Source organism: Ailuropoda melanoleuca, chromosome 2 (genome assembly GCF_002007445.2).
Source record: "Ailuropoda melanoleuca isolate Jingjing chromosome 2, ASM200744v2, whole genome shotgun sequence".
Classification (NCBI taxonomy): Eukaryota; Metazoa; Chordata; class Mammalia; order Carnivora; family Ursidae; genus Ailuropoda; species Ailuropoda melanoleuca.
In genome coordinates, this window is record NC_048219.1 from 63,462,544 (window position 1) to 63,486,462 (window position 23,919).

The 23,919-nt window shown below is 50.3% G+C and overlaps 1 protein-coding gene across 5 annotated transcripts in view; it reads right to left on the reverse strand.

Annotated features, from left to right (window-relative positions):
• Positions 1-23,919, reverse strand: part of BCAR3 (BCAR3 adaptor protein, NSP family member) — a 201,155-nt gene that overhangs the window by 29,100 nt on the left and 148,136 nt on the right. For 4 of the 5 annotated variants that reach the window (XM_034653930.1, XM_034653929.1, XM_002917933.4 and 1 more), the window contains one exon: positions 1,687-1,815. In XM_034653930.1, coding sequence (XP_034509821.1) covers positions 1,687-1,815 — 129 coding nt within the window. Of the gene's footprint in view, positions 1-1,686; positions 1,816-22,203; positions 22,851-23,919 lie in introns of those variants that run through there. The other variant, XM_011223305.3, reaches the window with a different exon arrangement.

Sequence of the window (23,919 nt, forward strand, 5' to 3'; positions counted from 1 at the left end):
CGGAAGGTGCTCAGAAACTGTTCACTACGAAGATGCTGATGTTCACAGCAAAACGAGGATCTACACTGTGGGGCACATGGTCGTTCCTGTCGCCAGACCGCCTGGGTTTGCATTCTGGCTCTACTGGTAACTATGGACAAGTACGTAATCTCTTTGTGGTTCACTTACATCACCTGTAAAATGGGGATACTGTCACCTACACAGTAGCTATAAACATTTAACGGAGTACCGTGTTAGCTATAACTACCCTTATTACTGCTACAGCGTGCCGTCAATCGGAAATGATGTATGGCTGAGAATTTACACTCACTGCAAGTGGGAAACAGAGTTTATGATCACAGTAAAGAGAAGGATGGTGGTGACAGTCATCAGTTTTATAAACTCTGACATTTCTCCCAGGAGAGTCCAACACTGGATCAGTTTGTGTAGGACAGCGTGCTACCATGGTTACTTTAAAACTGCGTCTTTGCCTTAAAAATATGTTTTCACACAGAAATTCTATTTCTTGGGATTGCGCCTGAGGAAATAATTATAGTTATAAACCCGGTTATCTTAAAGGATGTCAGTGAGGGTGCCCACCAAAGAGTGGGGCATGCATACAATGGACATACACACAACGTAGGGTGGTGCATAAGACTATCTTGGAGCAGAAGAAAATGCCCAGGATGTATCATTAAATGAAGACAATGGGCTGCAAAATCTATGTGGTATGATTTCACACTTGCAAAGCCTGGGAGGAGGATTTCTATCAAAACGTTCACCGTGGCTATCTTCAAGAGGGAGAATTATGGGTGAGAGTTTCATTTTCTTCATTTTACTCTCTGTATATTCTACAATCAATTTTAAACAAACAAACAAAAAAGAATAAGGATTCCTTCTTTGATAGTTCTGAGAAATCTGTTACATTGAAGAAAAACTGTCACAATATGATGCTCTCCCCCTCCCCCCACCCGCCCCTTTCCTGTCATGTTGTCCCAGGTGAATGGCCAGATCAGGTTACGATAAAAACCCAAGAGAAATGCTACACCTTAATTCTGGACTTATATTTTTCAGTTTCTAAACTCTTCAATAAAAAAACACGGCGATCACCCCAAGCGACAATCACACAGAGTACATTCTAGGCCGCGGGGGCTGTGGCCACTGGTATAATCCCTCTGCCTCCCAGCTCCAGATAGGAGCCCAGGCAGGGGAGGGATGCAGCGTGAATAGTCACCGGCCCCACGAGGGCACCGGCGGCCTTGCTGCTCTGTGCCACCTGCCCTGATGATACCCTCTCTTCACCTGAAATTAAACTACTGCCTTAAAAGAGAAGCTCCAAAGGGTATGAGGCTGCAGGCAGCCGGCCAGGAGTTCAATTATCTGAACCACAGGCCAGCCTCATACCTCTTCAGACCGCCCCCCGCAACCATCGCCTCCTGCCCGCTCCGGCTTTGCAGACCACAGAACACCTGCCTTTCCTCCATCCACTTCCCGGGCACGTGGAAATGTGCTTTGGGTTCCTGACCTTAGTTCTTCCCAAGGTCTCCTTGGGGATGGGCCTAAGTCACTACAGTCCACTTTATTATATTTGCTTTTAGCTAAACTGGGGCTTGCTCTGATGTGGTGCTGCAGGGTGACCCCGTGGGGTCGTCAGTGTGGTGGTGTCTGAGGACGGCTGGGCGCGCACTGGCAGGAAGGAGCGGGTACCTGGCGGGGGATGCGTCCATGGTACCAGGCGTGGCTTCGCAGGTCCTCGCCGCTCAGCAGCAGCTCCTCCTCCAGCTCCTTCTTCAGCCTCTCCGGGGTCCTGTCCATGACGTGCCGCTCCTTGGAGAACTGCAACACAGGGTCAACGGTGACTTCCCACCCTGCCCAGGACGGCAAGGCCTGCCCGCCTTGCGCTTGGCTGCTTAGCTACTCAAGCCAGGATATGCCAAAAGCGTCGTTCAGGTAGGGGAGCCTGGATAATGATTACAATTAGCTGTGACCTTTCATTTCTCCGGCGGCAAGTATGTAGTAACATTTTCAGCTGCACATGGGGACTGTGATAGGAGAGCCGGCCGAGCTGTTGCTGTTATCAGTGGGCTCAGATAGCAGCTGAAGACAAGGGGAGCTGGGCGGGGGGAGCCAGAGAGAGACGTGCGGGGAGGGAGGCACAACGGAGCCAGGGGAGATGCTTCCTTCTTGTGAACTGTCCTAAAACTGTCCTAACACGGAGCTGGGAAGGCCAGCCGTCCTCAGCTGGCCCATGGTCTGGAGCCGGTAGGACACTTCCGCCCAAAGTGCAGTCCGTGAGCTGAGGGTAATGACCCCGAACTCTTTGCTACTAACAAACTGCAACTCGGGAACTGAGTTCGCCTTTAGAAAGATTTAAAGCAATAGGACAGGAGAATTTTTGTCTCTTGCACCTAACAACAGCAAGTCTGACTTTGTATTTTGTATGTCTTTTTAATTCCATTTTTCTAATATTTCATTTTTATGACAGATTGGAACTTGAAACTTGAAGCCCTGGTCTTTCGCCTCTGAGAATTTGAGAATCATGGATATAGGTCGCCACACAGTGGCCGCGGCAGGAGTCTGGGTGGGCAACACTGCCTCCAGGTTTAATTTAGAATCCACGCCCACTTACACGTGAGCTGAACTTGGACTCCTGCCTGGTTCCCAGCAAAATCAGGCTCAGGGATCACTGGCTGAAGGTCATGGGAGCAGGAGAATGCTGTGTCCTTGGGTTTTCCCAAGTTCCCCAACGTGGCCTCAAAAGCCTCTAGGAATCACCGAATTCTCCTCAGCACACTGCTCTGCACCTCAGCAAGGAAAGAGGCCCAGATCCTTCTCCACCCAAGAAAAAGGAAACAGACTTGGGATTTTTACAGCCCTCAAGTCTTTGTGGGCACCTTGGCCCATGAGGGCGCTGGCTGCGGAAGGACTCAGGCCCGCTCTCAGACTGCGGCTCTGGTTTACCAGTGGCTTACTTCTTCCCCCTCCGCTTTGCCACCACTCCCCGTCTCACGGAGCAGACACCCGCATCCCGGAGATGCCAGCGCTCGCTGCCCACAGGCATTAGCGGCGCTGTTCCACAGCCATCGTTAATTATGTACAGTGACATCTGAAGACAGCTCACTGGAAAGACTTGAGTCCAGAATGCAGATTGTCAACCAGGCCACATGACTGACAGCTTATTGTCTGTCTTGCCTCCCACTGGATTTTAAGTTTCACGAGAGCAGAAACCCACCTGCCTCCTTCCCTACTGCCCTCCAGCAATGCCTGAACCTTTTAGGCTCCCCGCCGTCATTGAATGAACCAATACCCCAAGTCGAGGCCTCTCTAGGCCTTTTCCTCGTTACCGAGCCTCTGCTCTTCAGTCTCAAATTATCTGAAGCCCCATGTTAGCTGAGCATGTTGCCACACAACTGAAGGATGTCATTCCTCCATTTTCCTCTCTTAATGTTGTCATGTGCCCACATGATGACATTTTGGCCAAGGAAAGGTGCACTGCTGCTTAGCGGGAGTCTAAGCTGAGATGTGATGGCTGGAGCTGTGGCGCCATCTTGGATGCGAGGAGGGAGCCACATCCTCCATTGCCCACCTCCAGGTATTCTGTGGGATCTTCTGTCCTGTTTAAGCCCATATTTTGGTTGTCCCTGTTACCGACCGCTGAACTAAAATCCTAACCGATACTGTGACCCTAGCTACTATTCGGCCACCCTGACAGTCTTTACATGGAGCCTGAATCCCTAGTGCTGTGCCCTGGGCCCACTTCTTCTTGGTCTGCACTCTGAAGAGTCATCAGGAGTCATTCCCCCTGTGTAACCCTCCACTCAAACTGCATTCACCCAGACCCTAAAAGCTATTCCCTTTCTCTTTACAGTCAGTCTCCTTCCTCCCTGATGCCCAAATACCCAGGCCACTTGCCACCATCACCCCACCTCTCCTCCTCAGCATCCTTCACAAGTAGCGAGATTTCTTAGCATTTTGTAAACAACAATCCTTCAGTCCAGATTTTGAGATAATACTGCTTTACACTTGTTACCAGAAATATAAAATCGGCTACCTTGTTACTTTTGCCCTAATTCCTTAGAGGAAAATCCACAATTATCATTCTCCCCCCACTGTGGACTGTGGAGATGCGGCATGATAGGGCTCTGCAGGAAAGCACCGAGGGAGGACAGAAAGGGGGTCAAGGAAGATTGACCCTCCCCGGAGATGGAAACTGAGACTTCAAAAACTATGCCCTTAAGCTCTTGCATAATTTGTGCAAAGTTAGAAGGTTACACAACTGACCAGATTTGAAGTTGGGGGGTGGATAAGGAGGGAGGAGAGGGAGGGGGACAGATCTGGAGCGAGCCAGCAGTGGCAAGTAAGGCTCTGCATTCCGAACCCTGAGAGGGCCACTTCTACCACATTAGGAAGAGCCAGGTTGGCTTCTGGGAGCCTCTACATCAGCAGATGACGTGGGCAGCATCTCTCCAACAGCTGAACAAGGCAACTCAAAAGTCACCCACATAGGGTCGCCCTCATGACTACACGAGTAGTTATTTTAGGGGTGAATGCCTTCTAGAACTTTCACAAACTCTTTTAACCACATAGGTGAATGCAACTTTTATTCTTTTTCCAAAGTGCCTATATTTTATGAACCTTGCCCTTGCCAACTACCATCGTGCCACTCTACCAAGTACTTTGATGCACTGTCAACCTCATGGTGGGTGAGGGGCAACTGTGTAGGAAAATTTGGCGAAATGTATCCATTTGCATCTTTGAGAGCGTTGCGATGGATATCTGTGCTCCTCGGGGACCAAGAACGCCATTTCCGCTTCACAGGATGGGTCACACGGGACTGTGACGTTGGCAGGATCCTGTCGGCTTGCCCCCCGCAACCAGAACGTCTGCTAACAGCGTGCCTTTCCACTTAACTGCAGCCTAATATGAATTTCCCCCTGAAATGCAGCCTTTCCAGTCATGGCCTAGGCTAGGTTTGGGGTCTTTGGGGCCACAAGAGAAATTCTAGCAATTTAGGGTAACACAGCAGTGTCTCTACCCTTAGCAATGGCTTTATCTCATCGGTGAGGTCCCCAGTGTCCTTTGAAGTTCTGACTGATCCCACTAATGCCCTAAGAAGCCTCCTGCCTTCCCGAGGTTACCCTCTGAGGAACGGGCAGAAGAGAGAAGGCCCTATTCCCACCGTCACGTGCGCTGTTATCTTGTGCCCAGCCCAGAATCACACAGGAGACGAGCCCAAAGAACAGGTAAGGTCCCAGCACTCCAGTGTCTTCCAATCTCGGGAGAGTAAAGAGCACACAAGCCCTTCACACCAATCTGTCCCTGTTCCTACAGCCTCTTCTCCCAGCTCATCTTTCCCAACTCCTTCACGTTTGTTTCTGCAGACATCTTAGGAGTTCAGTGTGCCTCAAAGACTGTCTGGAACCGAGTCACTCTCGGTCTTCTGTGAGCACGGGACAGCAGGCATCCGTGACAGAGGCCATCGTGACACCCCAGAGCCAGTACAACATAGCGGGGCTCTCTCAGAAAGTTTACACTGAATGGAGAGGCAGTGCTCACTGGCCCTTTGGATTTTATGTTCTTCAACTACCAGAGAGACAGACAGCAAGAAAGCCCATGAATAATCACTATCTCACACAGATGCTATAAACGTTAGTAACAAGCGCATTATAGTAATGTGAACTTCAGGCCTAGAAGGCGAGTCTGATCCTGTGTTTCCAGAGCTCCTTCTGTTGAGGAGAGCAGGTGGCAGTGGGTAGGCTCGAGGCAGAGTCGGGTTTCTCTGCCCCAGCACAGGCTCCGGATTGGGCCAACCTGAGCCCCACCCCACGCAGGAGCTGGGTGGGGGAGGTACCCTCCAGAGAAAGAGGAGCCGCTAGGCTTTAGATCAAGAACATTCTGCCCATGAGCCCTGCCAGGTTCATTCGAGTGACCACATCCACCCATGGCCCCCACGAGAGAAAGATACGGGCCCCACGTCTCCTACTTCGAGGCCTGCCTGAGTTGGATCCACAGAAATCTGAGAGTTCTGTTTGGGGGATGGGAGGGGTGCAAGAAAAGGTGCTATGGATGTAAATTAAGTAATAAGAATATCCTGAGCAGGAAAGAAAGAGAGGGAGGGAGGATTAGTAACTACTATCTCATGGTTTCCCGCTCACATGGTTCCACTTCCAAAATCTCATCTTGTTCCAGTCATTAGTCCTGGGGGCTGATGAGGCCCACACTTGTCCAACCGAACTAAAATTTAGCTACAAAATCCATTCATTACCGTAATTGTTGTTTTTTCAGGGAAATCTGAGTCTAGCTACCTCTTTTCTGCTGCCAGCATTTTAATAACCCTTACGTCACAGCAGAGTACGAAAGCACGGCCAGCCCTCTCCCTCCACAGGCACTGTACCACTGACCGGCTGTGTGGCTTTGGTTAAATGACTTCACCTCTCTGCAGAGCCTCAGGCTCCTGGTCTGCAAAAGGGAGATGACAATATGTGAAGAGATGTTAATCAGGATGGAATGGGTCCCTATTTGTAAAGCACTCACACATCCCTGGGACAAAGCACGGTTAACTGTTATAGACAAACGCTTCGCCCTGGAGGTGCTTTCAGGCTGATGCGCGGATGCGGATGCGGAGCGGAGCGGGTGGGTGCCTGGGAGGGAAGCAGTTAAGGAGATGAGCCGCGTGGCCACAGCTGCCTCGCTGGCCCCAGCACCTCTGGTCCGGCTCCACCGCCGGGACCAGTCCGAGCTTGCTGCGGCCCACTCCAAAAATCATGCCTATCGCTCTGAATCTGGACTGAAGAGCCCCATACAGCACCACACGGCCGCAGCAAGTCTGTTCTTGCCAGGCTGGAATAGCCAGAGCCCGGGGCATGGTTGGAAAACACATTCTGGACGTGCAGAGCCAGTCCCACAAACGTGCTGGGAACTTTGATTAACACGGAAACCCACATCTCAACAGCTCTCTCCCAGAAAGAAAAAGCTGTTCCAACCCAGGAGGAATGGAGCTCAGGGTCTCCTCTCGCAAGGGCTGCCAGACATTAGAGGCTGCATTTCAAATCAGGCGCAACACTAGGACTGGGCCTCCTCGGAGGTCTGTGCCCTAAGTGTGGGGCCAAGGGAGGGTGTGCACACAGTAAGCTGTGGGAAGGCCCCAGAGAAGGCAGGACACTCATCTGTATGTAGGAGACCACCATGGAGCCGGTTCGAAAAAGATGTCATCTGCATTATAATTAATATTTATTTTACTCTGCTCCCGCCTCTAAGAAAAGCTTCCCAGTTCCCACAGAATTTTAAATTGTGCAAATCACCAGGAAAGATCCTGTCCCCAGGCCCAGGGGCTGAGTGTAGAAAGGGAGAGACTGGAAAGGCACCATTTCACAGCCATCGACAATCATGATGAAGCCATCTAATGACTTACTTGCCAGCAGGGGACGACAGCCTGGGCCCTGCCCTCAGGAGGGCACAGCGCTCTCTCTGGAAGACCACACACAGAGAAACAGTTCAAACTCAGCCCTAAGCTCGGGGACACACTGCCTGGATCTTATCCCTGCCCTTCTGCCGGAGCCTGGGCAAGTCACTCTACCTCCTCGGCCTTCGGTTCTCCCGTCACAACGGGAAAAGTCTCTGAGGCCCCACGCCGGTGTGGGGTGTGTCCCGGGACCAGACGCACAGCAGTTGCGGCATGTCTCACCACGTGCAGCAGGCTGGGGGAGAATGAAATCAGCGTGCAAGGAGAAGAGGAGCAAAACACAGAAGGTGCCCCAGGGGAACACACATCCCTAGGCCCCAGCTGACTTCATCAACCAGCAAACACCCCTCGTGACCTAAGCCACTTTGCTCTGGACTCCTGTCACCTGTGCCAAAGGAGACCGCTTCAGAAAGGCAGGAACTGGACGAAGGGGAGTCAGACCCCGAAGGCTGAGGGGTTAGACCTTCACGCTCCAGACAGTGAGTCACCAAAAATGTCTGCCTAGATTTTCAACAGGCAACAGGTACAAAAAAAAAGATGCTTTTAGACAGATCAATCTGGCTGCGGTGGCCAGAAGGGCAGGGCTGGGCTGGACCCAGGGCACAAAGTCAGTTCAGGACTTCTGAAATGTGCTGATGATGGCCAAATCTCTATCTCCAGCCCTTAGGGTGGGTGCTGGGATACTGACCAGAATCCACTCCAGAACTTGGGTGTCGATATAAATAAACAGAATTCATCTCTGCCAAGTCTGCCCTTCTCCCCCTTTCCTGGTCACTGGCACCTCCTCTGACCTCAGCACCCAAACTAGAACCCTCAAAACTGGCTTCCACCAATATAGAAATTCCTGATTCTACCTCTTCCCAGCAGACATTCTAATCCTCGCTGAGGTTACCCTGTTCTGTTCTCCCGGAACTTCTGCAATAACCTCGTAACAACCTTGCTACCCCCATCTCTGGGCCCACACTCTGTCACCTATGATGCCACACCCTTTCCACAGCATTCCCTGCTCGGAGATGTTAGTCAAGGGGTGCCCCAGCGAGGGCTGATATGAGATCCAGAGACTCTCCTAGGACCCCCACAAAAAAACATTTTTACTCTACCAGGGCTCAGACCTGGTTCATGGGGGACCCGGACCCCTATCCTGCCTTATCCTCCCAGACCCCTGAACTCTGAATGCATTTCTTTTAACCCCAGTGAAATGAACCACCCCCCTTTGCAATATACTGACATCACATACCAGGATCCAGGTCTGAATCTGCGAGAAGGCCTGGATCACAAGAGGGCTATGGATGCCTATGTGAGGACCCTTGGGGATCCCCCCCAAAGTAACTGGCAGAAGCTTGACTTGGGGGGAGATGGACCAGGGTACTGCCGTTGTGCAGTGGGGGTCCATGAGTCAGCAGTTACACCCCCACCCCAGAGGCTCCAACTGCCTGGTGGGAGCCCAGGTTGGGAAATGGGGAGAGGACAGAGGGGGAACTGGATGAGGCAGGCAGGGGCCCTGAAGGCCTAACTAAGCCATCTATTCTTCTCTAATCCACTAATGACAGCTAGCCCGTGAGGCAGTGTAGTCTGCCGGACATAAGCTCTTCGAGGACAGAGGCCAGGCCATATCTGCCTTTGGTTCCCAGAGCCTAGCCTCATGCCTGGCACACAGCAGGTGCCCAGTAAACACTGGCTGACCGGAGCTAAGCTTCTTGTCACCGGGTGGGGAAAAAGAGTTTGGATGTTGGTCAAGAAGAGGTGACCCTGGCCACCTTTCTAGACTTTGCTTAACTTATTTCTCTACGTGCCAAGAGGGTAAGAGTTCTCACTTCCTAGGGCTACCTGCTCTAGGGCTCAGAAAGCACGGGGCACCAGCACCTGGCCTGGCACACCACAGGCGCTAGCTTGACACGATGCAGAATTTGAAAGCCTTTTCCAAGAAGACTGGTAGCCACAAGAATGGAAAGTTATTTCACCAAAGAATTTTTTTTAAAGACTTATGAAATCCATCAGAAGGTTTTAGAGATAGCCTTTGAGAATTGAGTTCTGATGGAATAAAAAAGCTAGAAACTGGAACAACCGATTTCTCCTGAGGCATGGGTTTGTTTATTCTGTTTATTTCAGATTGAAGTAGACAGTTCTTGGGGTTCTGAGCAGCACTGAATCTTTTTTTTTTTTTTAAGATTTCATTCATTTATTTGACAGAGAGAGACAGCCAGCGAGAGAGGGAACACAAGCAGGGGGAGTGGGAGAGGAAGAAGCAGGCTCCCAGTGGAGGAGCCCGACGCGGGGCTCGATCCCAGAAAGCCAGGATCATGCCCTGAGCCGAAGGCAGACGTTTAACGACTGCGCCACCTAGGCGCCCCAGCACTGAATGTTTCTATCTGCGCAGGGCGACGCTGACCACCTGTGAGAAGGCACGGTCTCGGGTGGGAAGCACTTCACATGCACGCGCACATCCCGGTACTAACAAGTGCTCCTGCTTAGCTCCAGCGGGCTCACGTGTCCACAGCACACAGCTGACAGAGCGGCAGCATGAGTGTGCAAGACAGTCGGGTTTTGCACAAGGCTGAGAGGCCCTGGTACAGAGATTATGTGTCTTCCAGGGCCTTGGATGTTCAGTCATAGATATTTTTTGTTGAATTTTTAAAATTGAGATGATTTTCTAGTCATTCATTCTCTGATCACGGCTGGCAATTAACTTGCTTGAAATAAAAAAAGGAGGGGCGCCTGAGTGGCTGAGATAGTTAAGCGTCTGCCTTCGGCTCAGGTCATGATCTCGGGTGCTGGGATGGGCCCCGCATCAGGCTCCCCACTCAGCAGGGAGTCTGCTTCTCTCTCTACCTCTCCCCCTGCTTGTGTGCTCTCTCTCTCAAATGCATAAATAAAGTCTAAAAAAAAAAAGAAAGAAAGAAAAGGAGGAAGGGAATCTGTGCATGACAAGAGGGGAAAGGGAGGGGAGGGGAGGGGAGGGGAAGGGAGCAGGGAGAGAATGAAGAGGGAGGCAAGCTTCTGGGCTATTCTATCCCAGTCAGGAGTGGTGGGCCAGAGCACCCAGAAGCTACCCGCTCTCAAACAAAAGCTTCCCTTCTTCTGCCCTGGGCGATTTATTCAGTTGACGGAGAGGCTGACAATAGCCCAGGCCTCTTATCAAGTAGCACCAACCGTGCAGGTCACATTCTTCTAGAAATCGAACCCAGAAATTATGATCACAAACAACACTGTAAGTGTCCTGGTGTCGCAGATCATCACGCAACATTGGTCTATTTTCTGAGCGAAGCCCGCGTCCTCCTTTGAGCTGCTGGGAGACCCCTCAGGGACGTGCCTCGAGCGGCCACCAGGTGGCCCAAGCTGGGACAATGCAGGCGTCCAAAGGACAGAGCCTCATCTCGAATCCACCAAACCTGTGATGCCTTGGAGCCTGCGTCATCGCAATCCCTAAATAAGCATGAACGTACGAAGGGATTGAGCTCCCTGTCTCCAAAAAGCACACGCTGGATAACCGTGACACTAAGCTTTCTGAAGCCTTCCCGAGGCTGCTACACGCAGGACCAACCTGCAAGCCACTCTGCCTAAAAATGAGATTCTTTGGAGATGTCAGAAACTCAGCCCCTTTGAGTCCCTGCCCTGTGTTGAATTTTAAAGCAGTGGACTAGTGTATGATCAAATTCCAAAGTATATTCAGGGCTTTTAGAAGATCCAAGTGGTATTTTTTACCATTGAAAACCTGCATAAATTGATCATGAACCCACAGGATGAATAAATCCCAGTTACTCCTGCCACTCTTAACCTTGCCCACAGGCCAAAAAATAAAAATCCAGTTCTCCCCAAGCTTTAAGCCCAGCAATTCTGGGCAGGACCCCTCAGATGTTTTCATCAGAGGCAGAATGGAAGGAAGGAAAGAAGGTAGCATTTGTGGCAATCTTTGAGCCTCGATATGAAACAATTTGTATATTGAGTTCTGCGTCACTTTTTATTGACACTCACTGGCTTTATGGCTTGCCTAAAAATATTTTATTATACTCCCAAGATAAAAGAAGAAAGGCTTGAAAGTACTGATGCAGCTTTCCCACTGGGTGCTAGGCTAGACAAACAGCATTTCCGTGCTAATAACTGTGATTAAAGCCAAAGGCTTTAGTTAAGTAAACAATTAACTTTGTAAATAAAAGCCCAGAGAGGAAAAAAAATGTCAAATTCAAATTTTAAATATCCCATTTGGTAGACAAAAGCAAATGGTGGCATGGGCAGTTGGGCATTGCAGCCTGGTCCAGCCCCGTGTGTGGGCACACGGTGGCCTGGCCACTGGCTCCGGGACACGTACAGCACAGTGGCACTGCATCTAAGGAGGTACCCCTCACACACAGCAGTAGAAAATGTCCACACTGATTACAATAGCTGCCTGGCAGATGGCAAGAAAGTAGTTGAGGAAAGGCGCCTTATTTGAATTCACACACGAGTGCTCTCTGAGCTAGAAGGGAGAGACCCCGAGCATGTCCCCACCTTTTAAGTGTTGGGCTGTTGACAAATAGGGACCTCTGGTCTCACCTGGGCCCCTTCCCCTGAGCCAGCTCCTCTCGATCCTTACATTAAAGCTCAGAGAAACAGTCTTCGTGGGCAGCTTCCTAACCCACACGTACTCTACCCGCTCTGGGCCACAGTGCCGCAGAAACAATCAGGAGGTCAGTTCTAAACCAAGAGTGCGAGAGCCACTGGAACACCGTGCCTCTGATTAGACTCAGAGACCGAGCACCCGCCACGCCACTCGGCCTCCCTAACTAGAGCTGACGGGAGACGCAGGCGTGGGTAAGAACGACTCCGTGGTTTGAGGGGACAAGACATCTGAAGAGAATGCACAGCAGCGGTTTTGCGGAAGTTCTCCAAGTTCTCTATCCTATCTGAGGTCAGCGAAGGCGTCTGGCCCCTTGTGAGCATGCCATCGGTAGCGAAGACATCTCATAAAATCTCAGAAAGTTTTAGCATTCTGAAACACTTCAATTAATTTGATGTTAATGTTTAAGTACCTTGAGGACTTAAATTTCTCCTTTCCAAATCCTAGAAAGAATCTCATCTTCGGAAAAGATTCTGCAGATGGCTTTTGATGCCATTTTACCATTTTAGGATTAAACCCATATCATCTATCACAATTAACACCAGATTCTTACTCTGGTGCCGTTAAAAACTAATTTGCAATTTGCTGTTAAATTAAGATGATTCATTTTCCTATCACATGTGAGTTTTCTTCTCACAGACGATGATACGGGGCCCCCAGACCCTGGTGCAGACAGAAGACTGCCATCAAACCCACTGCAGAGCCCAAATCCAAGAGATTTCCTTTTTATTCATGATCAATCCTTACCAAACACTTATCAAAAGAGGCTCACAAGCCAAGAATAGGAAATATGAAGAGAACATCTGTGGAATTCCTTGTTTAATCAAGGTTCTGAGAAATTTCCATTATAATTCTGCTTTCCATGTATGTGAATGAAAAAGTCTAGTTTTATTTAAATTGTGTGGGTTGGAGTCTTAACACGGTGCACCCCCTAGTAGTAACTGGATCTCCCCCAGCTTAACTCATTGCATTAGGCTCCCCATTCTGATGAGTGCCCCTTAGCTCCCTTAGATCTCTAACCCCAGGTGCCTTTCATCCCCCATCACTCTCTAGGCAAGATCTCCACGCCTTCCCATCCCGCAGGATCATGACGTTACTGCCTTTGACGCTTGGTTTTATTTTGATGGAACAGCAAGGGACTGCAAATTGTTTTTCACGGGAGACTGATGAGTCTACAAACTGTAGGAGGAATTCAAAGTTGGACAGCATGTAGCACGCCCCACAACAATGGACGCGGCCACTCTCCTTCACAGTGGTCACCTACACGGGCGGGAAACTGCTCTACATGCTCCTCATACCGTAAGATCTCCTTCCGCCGCTGCCTGCCCCGGTGGCTTTGCCCATCATGTTCTTACCCTCTCGACAAAGCACCCAGGGACTCACTCAGTGTTCAGCCCCAAGGGGTCTCATCTTTCCCTGGCAAACGATAAGCTGAAACACAGTGAGATTTTCAGCAAGCCATTTGCTAGCATGTTGCCCTGCTGAAAAAGCTGGGCCGGGTACCTTCCCCTCTAGATCTAATTTAGAGGATGGCTTCCGGGAGCAGCCTGCAGAGGACAAGCCGTCTCATCATCCCCATGAGGCAGCCCTGGTTTCCGATTCCTCCCAGCGAGAAATCAGGTTGCCACACTTAGGAGGAAGGCTGAAGGTCCCTGCTTGCACTTAACCATTGACTGGGTCTGTGAAATAGAAGGTTTCGAATAAAAGCTGAGTACCAGTTGACCTATGACACCCCCCTTTCTACTGCTTTCTACTGCTTTGCTCCCTTTCCCCATGTCCTTGACTTCCGATGGTACTTCTCTCACCGGGGTGGCACACGGGCTAAATGAGACAACAAAGTGAAATATTAATCACTGGGTCTTGGCCACAAGATTCCATTCAGGAAAAGTAGTGCTTTGTTAGCATCTATGGGGAAAGGAGAAACAGAGACCGCCCTGGCTAAGGCAGACCCCAGGGTAAGGGTTTGGAGACCAGCTGACCAAAGTTCAGAATGCAAGGAGATGCAAGCCAGAAATCTTTCCCAATGGTGAGTCAACCTTGTTAGTTCATCTCAATCCAAAGTATGAGTGATTTGGTGGATCACAGCTGTTCTCCAAAACAGATGCCCTATTTGCTCTCCAGTAGAATATCAGAAAATCGAAACCAACTCAATTCAAATATAGTTGACCCTTGAACAACACAGGTGAGAACTGTGTAGGTCCACTCACATGCAGGGCTTTTTGGGTAAATACAGTGCAGTATTGTAAATGTATTTTCTCTTTCTCATGATTTTCTTAAGAACATTTTCCTTTCTCTAGCTTACTTTACTGTAAGGATGCAGTGTATAATACATAAAACATATAAACTATGCGTTGACTGTTCATGTTAGACTCCAGTAAACAGTAGGCTTTTAGTAGTTAATTTGTACATGAATTTTCCACGGAGGGGTTGTTCAAGGTCAGCTGTATCATCCTTTTCTTAATTCACCTTGAATGAATGAGGCACTACTGAATAAACAAAATGCATCACGGGTGAAAGACATTAGGAGATGTAATTGGAAAGAAAAATGAGAAATGCCAAACACCCAGAGGAAAATCCAAAGACTGAAATCTTTCCAGCGTGGGGTGTAGAAAAAATGACTTTCCAAATTTACCTCTAAAAAAGCTTACCATGACTAACAACGGTCTCAGACATCTGCATTAGGATAAAGCACATCATATGTCAGGGCCAAGTACACAGTAGGTTCTCAGTAAAACCCAGTGATTCATCACAAGATGGGTTCTGGCTAAGCATCGACTCTACCACTTCCAACATACGACTCGCACGCCACTTTAAAGGCATATTTCTCCCAGAGGAACTCAAAGCACTTGACACCCACGTATCTCGTCTGACAAACTTTTGAAAACCACAATCACCATGCTAGAGGTCATGACAGAAATAGGAAAACAGCAGCTGAACTTCAGAGAACCAAGACACCTAAAACAACACAACTCAGACCTCATGAATCTGTACAACATCCCTGGAGTTAAACAGGTAGTAAGAAGATTCCTATCTCCCAAGAGAAAACATCACCAAGGCCCTGAACGTTCATGATTTGCTCAGACTTACAGAATAGGATTGACTAAAAACTAGAATTCAAGCGTCCCAAAGAATATCAAGAACTGGAAACGTTTAGTCCGTACGGAACAGGCTTAAAAGAGACATGAGGGCTGTGTGGGAATAGCTGAAGGCTTGGGCTGTTGCCATCCCAAGATGATGGTCAAATATTCTTGGTTTAAGTCCCTAGGGAAACTAATCTAGAATCACGCACACACACAGTTTTATTTCTAGGTGTTCACTCATACCAGCCAATTTGGTCTCAAAATAGACATGCTCACAATAACGCGAGGGAAGAAATGCATCTGAAGGCCTATTATGCCCACTTAGCTACAGAATAAGGTAGACAATGCAGGTGTACAGATTTTGTGCACCCCTCTCAATGTCAGGAGGGACATTCTAGCAATTAGAGTTGTTTGTGTGGGGGAGTGCGTTGCCTCAAGGGCGCACTGACAAACATAAAGGTGAAATAATTTCCTATGAGGATTTAGGGCAGGAGGACCAGTTAGGAGGCTACCATGGAATTTCAACCAAGAGATAGGCGAGGCCTGAAGGAGCACAGTACTGGTGGTAGAGTCAGGGAGGAAGAGACAGATGACAGAAACGTTTAGGAGTAAAATCCTAAGACATAACTGATGAGATATGAAAATAAGAACAGGGAGAAGAGGCATGGGAGCTTCTGGAAGACGCTGAGCCACCAACTCCCAACACAGAAGCACAGCCAGAGCGGGTCTGTGGTAGAGGATGCATAGGCTGAGGGGCTCGTGGGAGCGGCTCACCAGGCTGTGGGGTCCAGGGGCTGTGGATAGGAGGACCGGACTGGCCACTAGCTGGGGACTCCTCCGAAGGAGGGGGAGCCTATCTCAATTGCCACCTAGAAGGTGGGGCATTGAGGGCATATCAGAAGAGGGCTAGGGGACGCTGGCTTTTAAGAGGCAGGCCAGAAAGAGAAACTGAGGGTAGTGTCTTCGTCCATTGGAACTTCTATAAGAAAAATACCACACACTGTGTGGCTGAAGCCACAAACATATGTTTCTCACAGTTGTGGAGGCAAGTCCAAGATCAAGGTGCCGGCAAAATGAGCGTGTAGCCTGCTTCCTTGTTCTAGATAGCCCTCTTCTCCTGGTGTCCTCACCTAGCAGAAGGGGCAGGAGAGTTCCCTGGGGTCTCTTTTGCAAGACCACTATCCTGTTCATAAGGGCTCCACCTACCACCTCCTAACACATCACACTCGAGGTTAGGATTTTGACATGAATTTTGGGGGGACACAAAGATCTAGTCCCTAGCAATAGGGTGGGAGTGGTCAGGAAGGATCCAGGGGAATAAGTAGAGTGCAGTGTCCTAGCTGGGGAGAAAACAGACTTTCAGGAAGGAAGAGCCAATAATGTCAAAGGCGGTAGAGTTCCAATAAAACCAGAATTGGACGGCATCCACTGGACTTGGCAAGGCTGCTTGTGGGGCGAAGGAGGCTGAGTGGCCATTGGGAAGTGAGGAAGCAGAGACTGTGTTAATCAGTTCTTGGGTGGAGGAAGGACCAGGAAGTGAAGACATGGAAATAAGTAGTATTGTTAGACTGAGAAAGACTGAAGCATGTTTACAAACTAAGAGGCAAGTGTTGGTGGGGAAGGACAGTCTGAAGGTCCCTGAGGAGAGACCAACAGAGAGGAGGGGGTGGTCATGGGCACAGGTGTCTGGGCCAGCCTCGGTCAGGGAGAGGGACACTTCATCCTCAGAGGAAGCGAGGATCTAGATCTGGAACTAGCTGTGGCTTGTGGGGGCAGGGGTGGGGACAGAAAAATACAGTGCCTGATGCTCTTAACTGCTGCTGTGAAGAAACAAGATCTGAGTGTTTAAAAAGGACCTAAAGAGAAGGTGGAGGGAGTCAGACCAGAGCGAGCCTGAGCAGGGACAAGCAGAGCAGACAGGAGGCTTCAAGGACACAGGCATGAGTTGGGGGAGACGCTGGTTGTGCTTCTTAACCTCGTGCTACCCGCAAAGGGACCGAGCCCCAGACCTGCCCCCGCTCCCCAGCCACACTGTTCACGGGCCCCGCTGGCCTGCGCCGTCCACTCGCCCACCATCTCTCCTTCCGCTCCCGACTGCGGCCTGAGGTCCAGTGCGTGAGGCGCTCTCTCTCTCACTCTCTCTCTGGCCCAGGCGTCCTCCGCCTACTGCTCCTTTAGCAGCCGCTCAGTGTTACCTCCTCCAGGAAGCTCCCTGCCCCAGGGCTGGACGAAAGCCTTGGCCGGGTATTCGGCTGCACCCATCTCCCCGGCGGACACGGCACTGCTCCTTCAGGGCAGGAGCCTGCACGTGTTCCCAGCGTCCAGCAGCCCTTCGGCACGCACACCGGGGTGGGGGAGGAGCCCCCACTGTAAGGAGGAGGCTGGCCCCCGGGTGTCTCAAATTCCATCTTATTAAGAAACTGGGATTCTAGCCCCTTGGTTCTCTGTGCAGAACTGCTTCTGTGACAGCACATGTGTTTCAGAGTGGACCCTGAGGAGAGCTGTTCTCTATACAAACTAAAAGCCTGATCGTAGGTCTTTGTAAGCCAGCAAAATAAGCTGCGACGTTCTCATGGCTGGAGCCAGATTCCAACAGTAGCCCCTGGGGCTGTGGACACGCAGTGGCGATCCAGATAGGACAGAGATGCCGCAGTCCGAACTCATGAGGCACCCCTCCTCGCCCCGCCCCACCCTTCCCATTCCCAACCAGGGCAGCCCCAGTTTCCTCTGCTGGCCTGGAGACATCCCAAATATGCATGAGCTAAACGACCCCAGAGCTGTCTCTGACATCTTCAAACCCAGTGACAGGGCCCTGGGGCCTCCACGTACTGTGGACCTCTCACGTGGCAGAGCAGGAAGATCTCTGTGGCCCGAGCACCCTGACTCTCCAGTGTTCCCCCCCTCCCACGTTTGGCACAGGCCCCTTTCTCTTTAGTCCTGGAGGTGATAAACCCGCTAACAGAATTTTCCCAGGATCCCAGTCTCATTTCTGCTTCCCACCCACGTCTCTCCAACAAAAACAAGGCCTCGGCAGGGATCCAAGCTCCGGGGTCTGCGGAGAGGGGATGCCGGGACCCAGCCACCATCAGGCAAGTCCTTCCTTTCCCTGATGCTGAAACCAGATCCCTCAAGCTCCCAGATGCCAATGGAATGCACTTAGGTCTCTTTAAAAAAAAAAAAAAAAAAAAAAGCTGTGCTAGGCTTTTTTTGGGGGGGCGGGGGGAGGCAGGAGAGATAAATGAACAACTAGCAGCCTCCATGAGGAGAGGCTGAGTCACTTTGGAAAGACATCTCCTGGGTGGCTTTTTCCACCTTGCACAGCTCGTGCTGATGGTGCATCAGCCCCCCTAAGACAGCTGAGGCCATCGTCCACACCAGGGTGGAGGACTAGTACCCAAGCTGTCACAACAGCAAAGAGACCACGGGACTGGCCACAGCGAAGGCAAGCAGGACCTCAGCTACCACATTCACACAGGAAGGCAGTTTCTAATGAAAACAAGTTCCAGGAATCCAACCCTCAAGGGATGGGCAGATGGGACACCTTGGGCTGTAATGTGCATTCAGAGAGGCTCCAAATCCTTCCTGTGGGGGCAAAGGAAACAACTGAAAGCAAAACAAAACACAACAGTAGCAACGGCCCGATTTCAGCTCTTGAGCGCTTGATGGCCACAAAGATGATCGAATCTATGTGTGGGAAAGCATATGCTTAAAACCCATTGCCTTCTAGCCATGACTTCTCATTGACAAGACCACTGCCACTGGACTTAGCGGCTGGTTAGCCAAGACTCGGTGGCTCATTCATCCACTGACTCTGTATTCCAAACTCTGTTGAGCCTCCTTCAGAAATGTGGCTACTCTGTACCTGCCAGGTAACTCGGGTTAAAGCCACACTGCTCCTCCTCAGGGGTGACCACTGGTAAGGCTGGCAAAATTCAGCTCCTTTCCGCCTGCCCCCACACAAGAAAAATCAGAGACACAGAGATGAGAAGAAGTGGAGGTTTGTTCTTACTGTCAGTTCTAGAAATGGGATCTACCGTGCTGCACACCAAATTCCTTCTGGGGTTCACGAGGGACCTAAAGGGTCCCGCCACCGCCTGCAGGAGGATTACCTGTTCTCTGAAAAGCAGTTTGACATCCCCCCGAGGTCTCTCCTGAAAACTGAGCTTGGCACTGTTTTTCCCCAACCGCATTATGTGCGAAAGTATTAATATATACAATATCATCTCATTTTGGGTTTCAATGGTCTTAACATGGTATCGTAGAAAGGACATGGGTCTTGAAGCCAGATGAAGGTAGAACCTGGTTTCTACCCTTGGTGCCCCACTAAATGATTCTGAGTAGGTAATTTCTCTGAGCCTCAGTTTCTCCCTTGTGGGAAGGTGTAAACTAGCGCCCTGCCAACTTGGAGCGCTCGTTTTGAGACTCCAGGAAGAGTCTCACCTGCACTCCTTGTGAAGGACCTCACAAGGAAGCTGGAAAGACTTCTGCAAATGTAACGAAATGACATCATGACATGCTGCTTTTGTAGTAAGTCCTTCAAAGTAGGGGGGCTGTGCCTCCACTGTCATTTATCACCCCCCACCATCACCAAAGAGTGCTTACACATGGATGGGCTACTGCATTCAATGTTCAGGGACTTCTGAACTTGAATGTGCCCCAGTAATGTTATGGATCAATACCATCTTCACTCCAAACTCTTTTCCACTGGGCATAAGCAAAACAGCCTTTCCGTTTCTCACCCAGGATGTTAAGGTCACGACCCTCAACATAGCTGGAACATCTCATCTCTGGGCTCAGTTCCCTGGGGGCCAGGGAGGACTGCATACCCTTAATTCTCCTCTCCATTCTTGCTCCCCCATTCCGGTCTCTCTCCTCTCCAGGGCCTTTGTATGCAAGTCCACACGAGGCCCCTAAATACATTCCAAATTCCAGCAAATCTCTGCAAGTAAGATTTTATTCCCTCAAAGTGCCAGTGTGATTGGTCTCCTATGTAATGAAGGAGCTTTTATATTTTTAGTTTTCTTCCCATACAACAAACACTATTAATAACATTCTAGTTTCTCCCGAGATGATATGGATTAGACCAAATGGAAAGTTACCATGGCTACCGGAGTGTTATTTTTGGTATGAGAAATTCATGCCAAGGGAAGCAGCATACACGGTCAAGAACTGGAGCCGTATTTCCGCTTTGCTATCAGGCAATCAATCCCAATTTAATTTTGAAACCCTAATTACAGCGGAAACTAATTATGAGCGGCAAGACCTGAAACCCCTAATTAAAGCAGGAGTCAATAAAGCGAAGCAGCATTATCACTGGGGTGACTCTGGCAGGGATTTAAGCCCAGGAGGACTTTCTTTCCCAGGTAACGACCGAAGCGAAACAGGGCAGGGAAGCACGCCTCGGGGCTCGGTGGGAGACCCTAAGCTGGGTCTGGAAGCTCATCAGTGCCTGGTGAGCGAGCAAGTCGGGTCCTTTCTCTGCACCAAACTGGGGGTGACGTGGGAAGCCCGGGTGGAAAGGAGGTGTTTCTATGACCAGTCACCGCCCCCAGAGTGGTCAGGGGAGGCCAGGGAGGGAGAAGCTGAGGGACGGCTGTACCCCATATATCACTGTGGCCTTTCTGTACAGGCCTTGAAGGACATAACTGCAGAGGAACAGGGGCATCCAAACAGAATCTCGTCTCCCCCAGACCCAGCTATTTAGGGGCTGTTTCCTCACATACCGATGCTGCGTTGCACTTTTCTGAATTAGCAGAAGCTGGCTTGTGGAAGGACTTCCATTAGAGTGAAAACCTACTGCCAATATGAAGCACACGGTCCCTTTGGGACCTCCTGGTCTATCTTTGACAGCTTTAAAATACCATTAACGGCATGACTTCATCTACCCGACACTAGAATGATCCATATTTAGGCCAGAAACCACATGGTCCTCATATCACCCCACTGGGCTCCAGGACAGAAAGGGGCTCTTCAATCAGGGAGGAAACACTTTTAACTGATGATTAATTGCTCATCCCCCTCCAAACTCCCTGACAAAGAGACAAAAATGAACTTTGCTAAGTGGTTAGAACGCTGCTGCTCTGAACACTCCAACAGGGCAGTAACATCAGAGGAAGCCTAACCTCTTCTCACTCAGGGTCTGTTTTTCTACAATGGCCTTTTTCTCCCTTTAGCAGGTTTTCCTGTTACATCTTTCCCGAGAGTTCTTTTCTTTTAAGCATTATTGAGACGGAAGCAGCACATCATAACCCTGCTGTAGGTTTTCCAGTTGCACAAAGTCGGTCCGTCCCTCGGGAGACAGAGCTCCACCATCCGGGGGGGAAGAATGTCACGAGGGCTTTAGATTCCTACCCCCGTGAATAAGGCAGTAAGGGCTGACAGAATCTTCCCAAGGCAGACAAACCCACGGATCGATGAGAGCCTGTACTCGTCTTCACTCTTAGTGTGGTCACAGGCAGGCAACAGAGAACACAGGTCTTGTCTTGAATTAGTCAAATGAGGTTCTTTGAGTATTTTCATCAAAATAAATAGTGTGGGGACATATTACGCAAAACCTTTTGGCGTTGGTGTCTTGTAACAAAGGTTCAAAATGAGAGCAGTAAAGACAAGACAGTTCCAAATACTGAAACATTCTGGAACCCGGCTGGGATTGGAAAGGCGGTATGTGGTGGTTTCTGTATGTGACATACATCACTAACATAATGCCCCAGCAGGTTCAGCAGAGAGAGCGGCTCAGCCAGCTCACAGCCACGGCGAACAAGGGAGGACAGATACAAAGACAGAAGAAAAATAGGTCCGTCTTACTGAGTGACTTTGGTATAGAATTTCCACCCAAGGAGACGGGAAGTGTCCTGAAAAACAGAGCTTCTTCCCCAGACGCACACTTGGAGCCTCTTTCTGTGCAGCTGGATTCCGTTTCCAGGGGGAAGCACATCACTAGGGGCTTAGCAAGATCCACCAGCCAAAGAAAGTGCCTCTGTTTTTACAGCCAGCAGGCTGCAAACTTTTTCTGGCGCCTTTTAGAAGACTAACGCTTTCAAGGCTCCCAAAAGAATCTCCAATGCATCTTATCTCAAAACCACACCTACCTTGGCTCCAAGGAATGACCTGCGGTGGTAGAAGCAGCACAGGGCTGCCGACAGGGCGTGGAAGGCATTGCATTCCTTAGGCATCTTTCAGTGTCCAGTCCCTGGACCACACACTTTTCGGGGGGGGGGTGGCTAAAAGAAATGGGGCTCGGGCGTCAGAGCCCCAGCCCCGCCGCGGCAGCTCTGCTGCTCCTGCCCGCAGTCCGGTGGCCGGCCGGGGGAGTGAGTGGCTCGCTCCTTCTCGCAGGCCAGCCTGGGACTTTTCCCCTCCGCGGAAGCCGATACGATCCACTCGTTCAATTCTGGCAGGCTCGTGTCCAGCCTGCCATGCACACAGTGCCAGAAATTCTCATGTGACCAGACTTGCTTTCTGATGAAATTCTAACCTCTCTTAGAAGAGCGTTGGGCTTTAGCTGTCCCCTCAATTTAGAGACCCAGCAGAAATCATTATCCCCCTCAGGCAGCCTGTCCTTCCCGGGGCTGGGGCACCAGGCGATCAGCTCCTGGACGCTTTATCTGTTGGCTTGTTACCCCAGCAGCTAAGGGTTAAGGAAGCACCCATCACACCACCTTGTGATGAGACAAAGGCTCCTCTGAGAAAAGGCCCTAAAAGGCGACTGGGGTGTGACTTTTCCTTAGGACCAATCCTGGAAGTCTGAAGAAACAGGGGCAGGGTCCCTGTCCCCACTCTCCCGGCCCACCCACAGTACTGTTTATTTTTAATTAGAATGCTCCTGGCAGCCAGTTTGCGGCTGATAACGTTGGCATAGCCCTCACTGTGGGCAATAGGTCCTCTGGTGTTTAATTAGCAAGTCCGTCGGCAAACACCCTGGCCATACTATCCCATATTATCCCACCTGGCCGAGCCGTCTGTTGGGAGGCTGGGGGGTCAGGCTGCACATCCTCTCTTGACTCAACTCTTTGTCTCACTTCATCTCTTTCCTGCACTTTGAATACACCATTCAGTTGTCCTCTCTGGCTAACCCAAACCCAGCACTCAGACCAGGCGGCCCACGCAGCCAAGCCATTCTCCTGTGCTAAGAGGCCCTTGCCCCCACCAAGAGCCTCCTGTGACCTTCAGGGGAATGCTTCTCTTCTTGCATTCCAGTCAGAGCCGATGCTCAACACTTCGGGTTTTTAGCAAACCCAGGTTTCTGCCTGTAGCTGTCTCTCTCCTACTGTTCCAAGTGTTACCTTTCTACGGCTTCAGCCACTCAAAATTGGAATGTGTCCTGAAGCTTTCTGAAACTTCACACAGGCAGAAACTTGTAATGAGGAAGAAACAGAATCTATTCAGTCCAGAAAGGAACAACACCAGATGAGGCATGAGGGAGGTATGAGAAATAGCCAACAGGATTAGTGTCAAATCCTCAGGAGGCCTCGGCCTTTGGACTAGGTCGAGTCGGCCTGTAAAAATAAGAGACTTGTTTGTTCAATGCCTGGGAGCAGCCTCTGTGCTTGAACACGGCCTGAAGGGGCAGAGGGGCAGCCTAATAAATACACGGGATGCAGAGACGGAGATATAGAGGGTCTGTCACCACAGGAATGATGGGGGAGGGGAAGCTGACTTCCTTTGTGCTCCCTCAGTCCCTGTCCTCTGTGATTTTGGAGGCCAGATATGCAGTCCTGGGGGCTCCTCAGTCCGGGGAAGTCCACCCAAGAACCTGGAAGCAAGCATCAAGGGTGGTGGAGTTCATGGCGCCCTTGGAGAAGGTT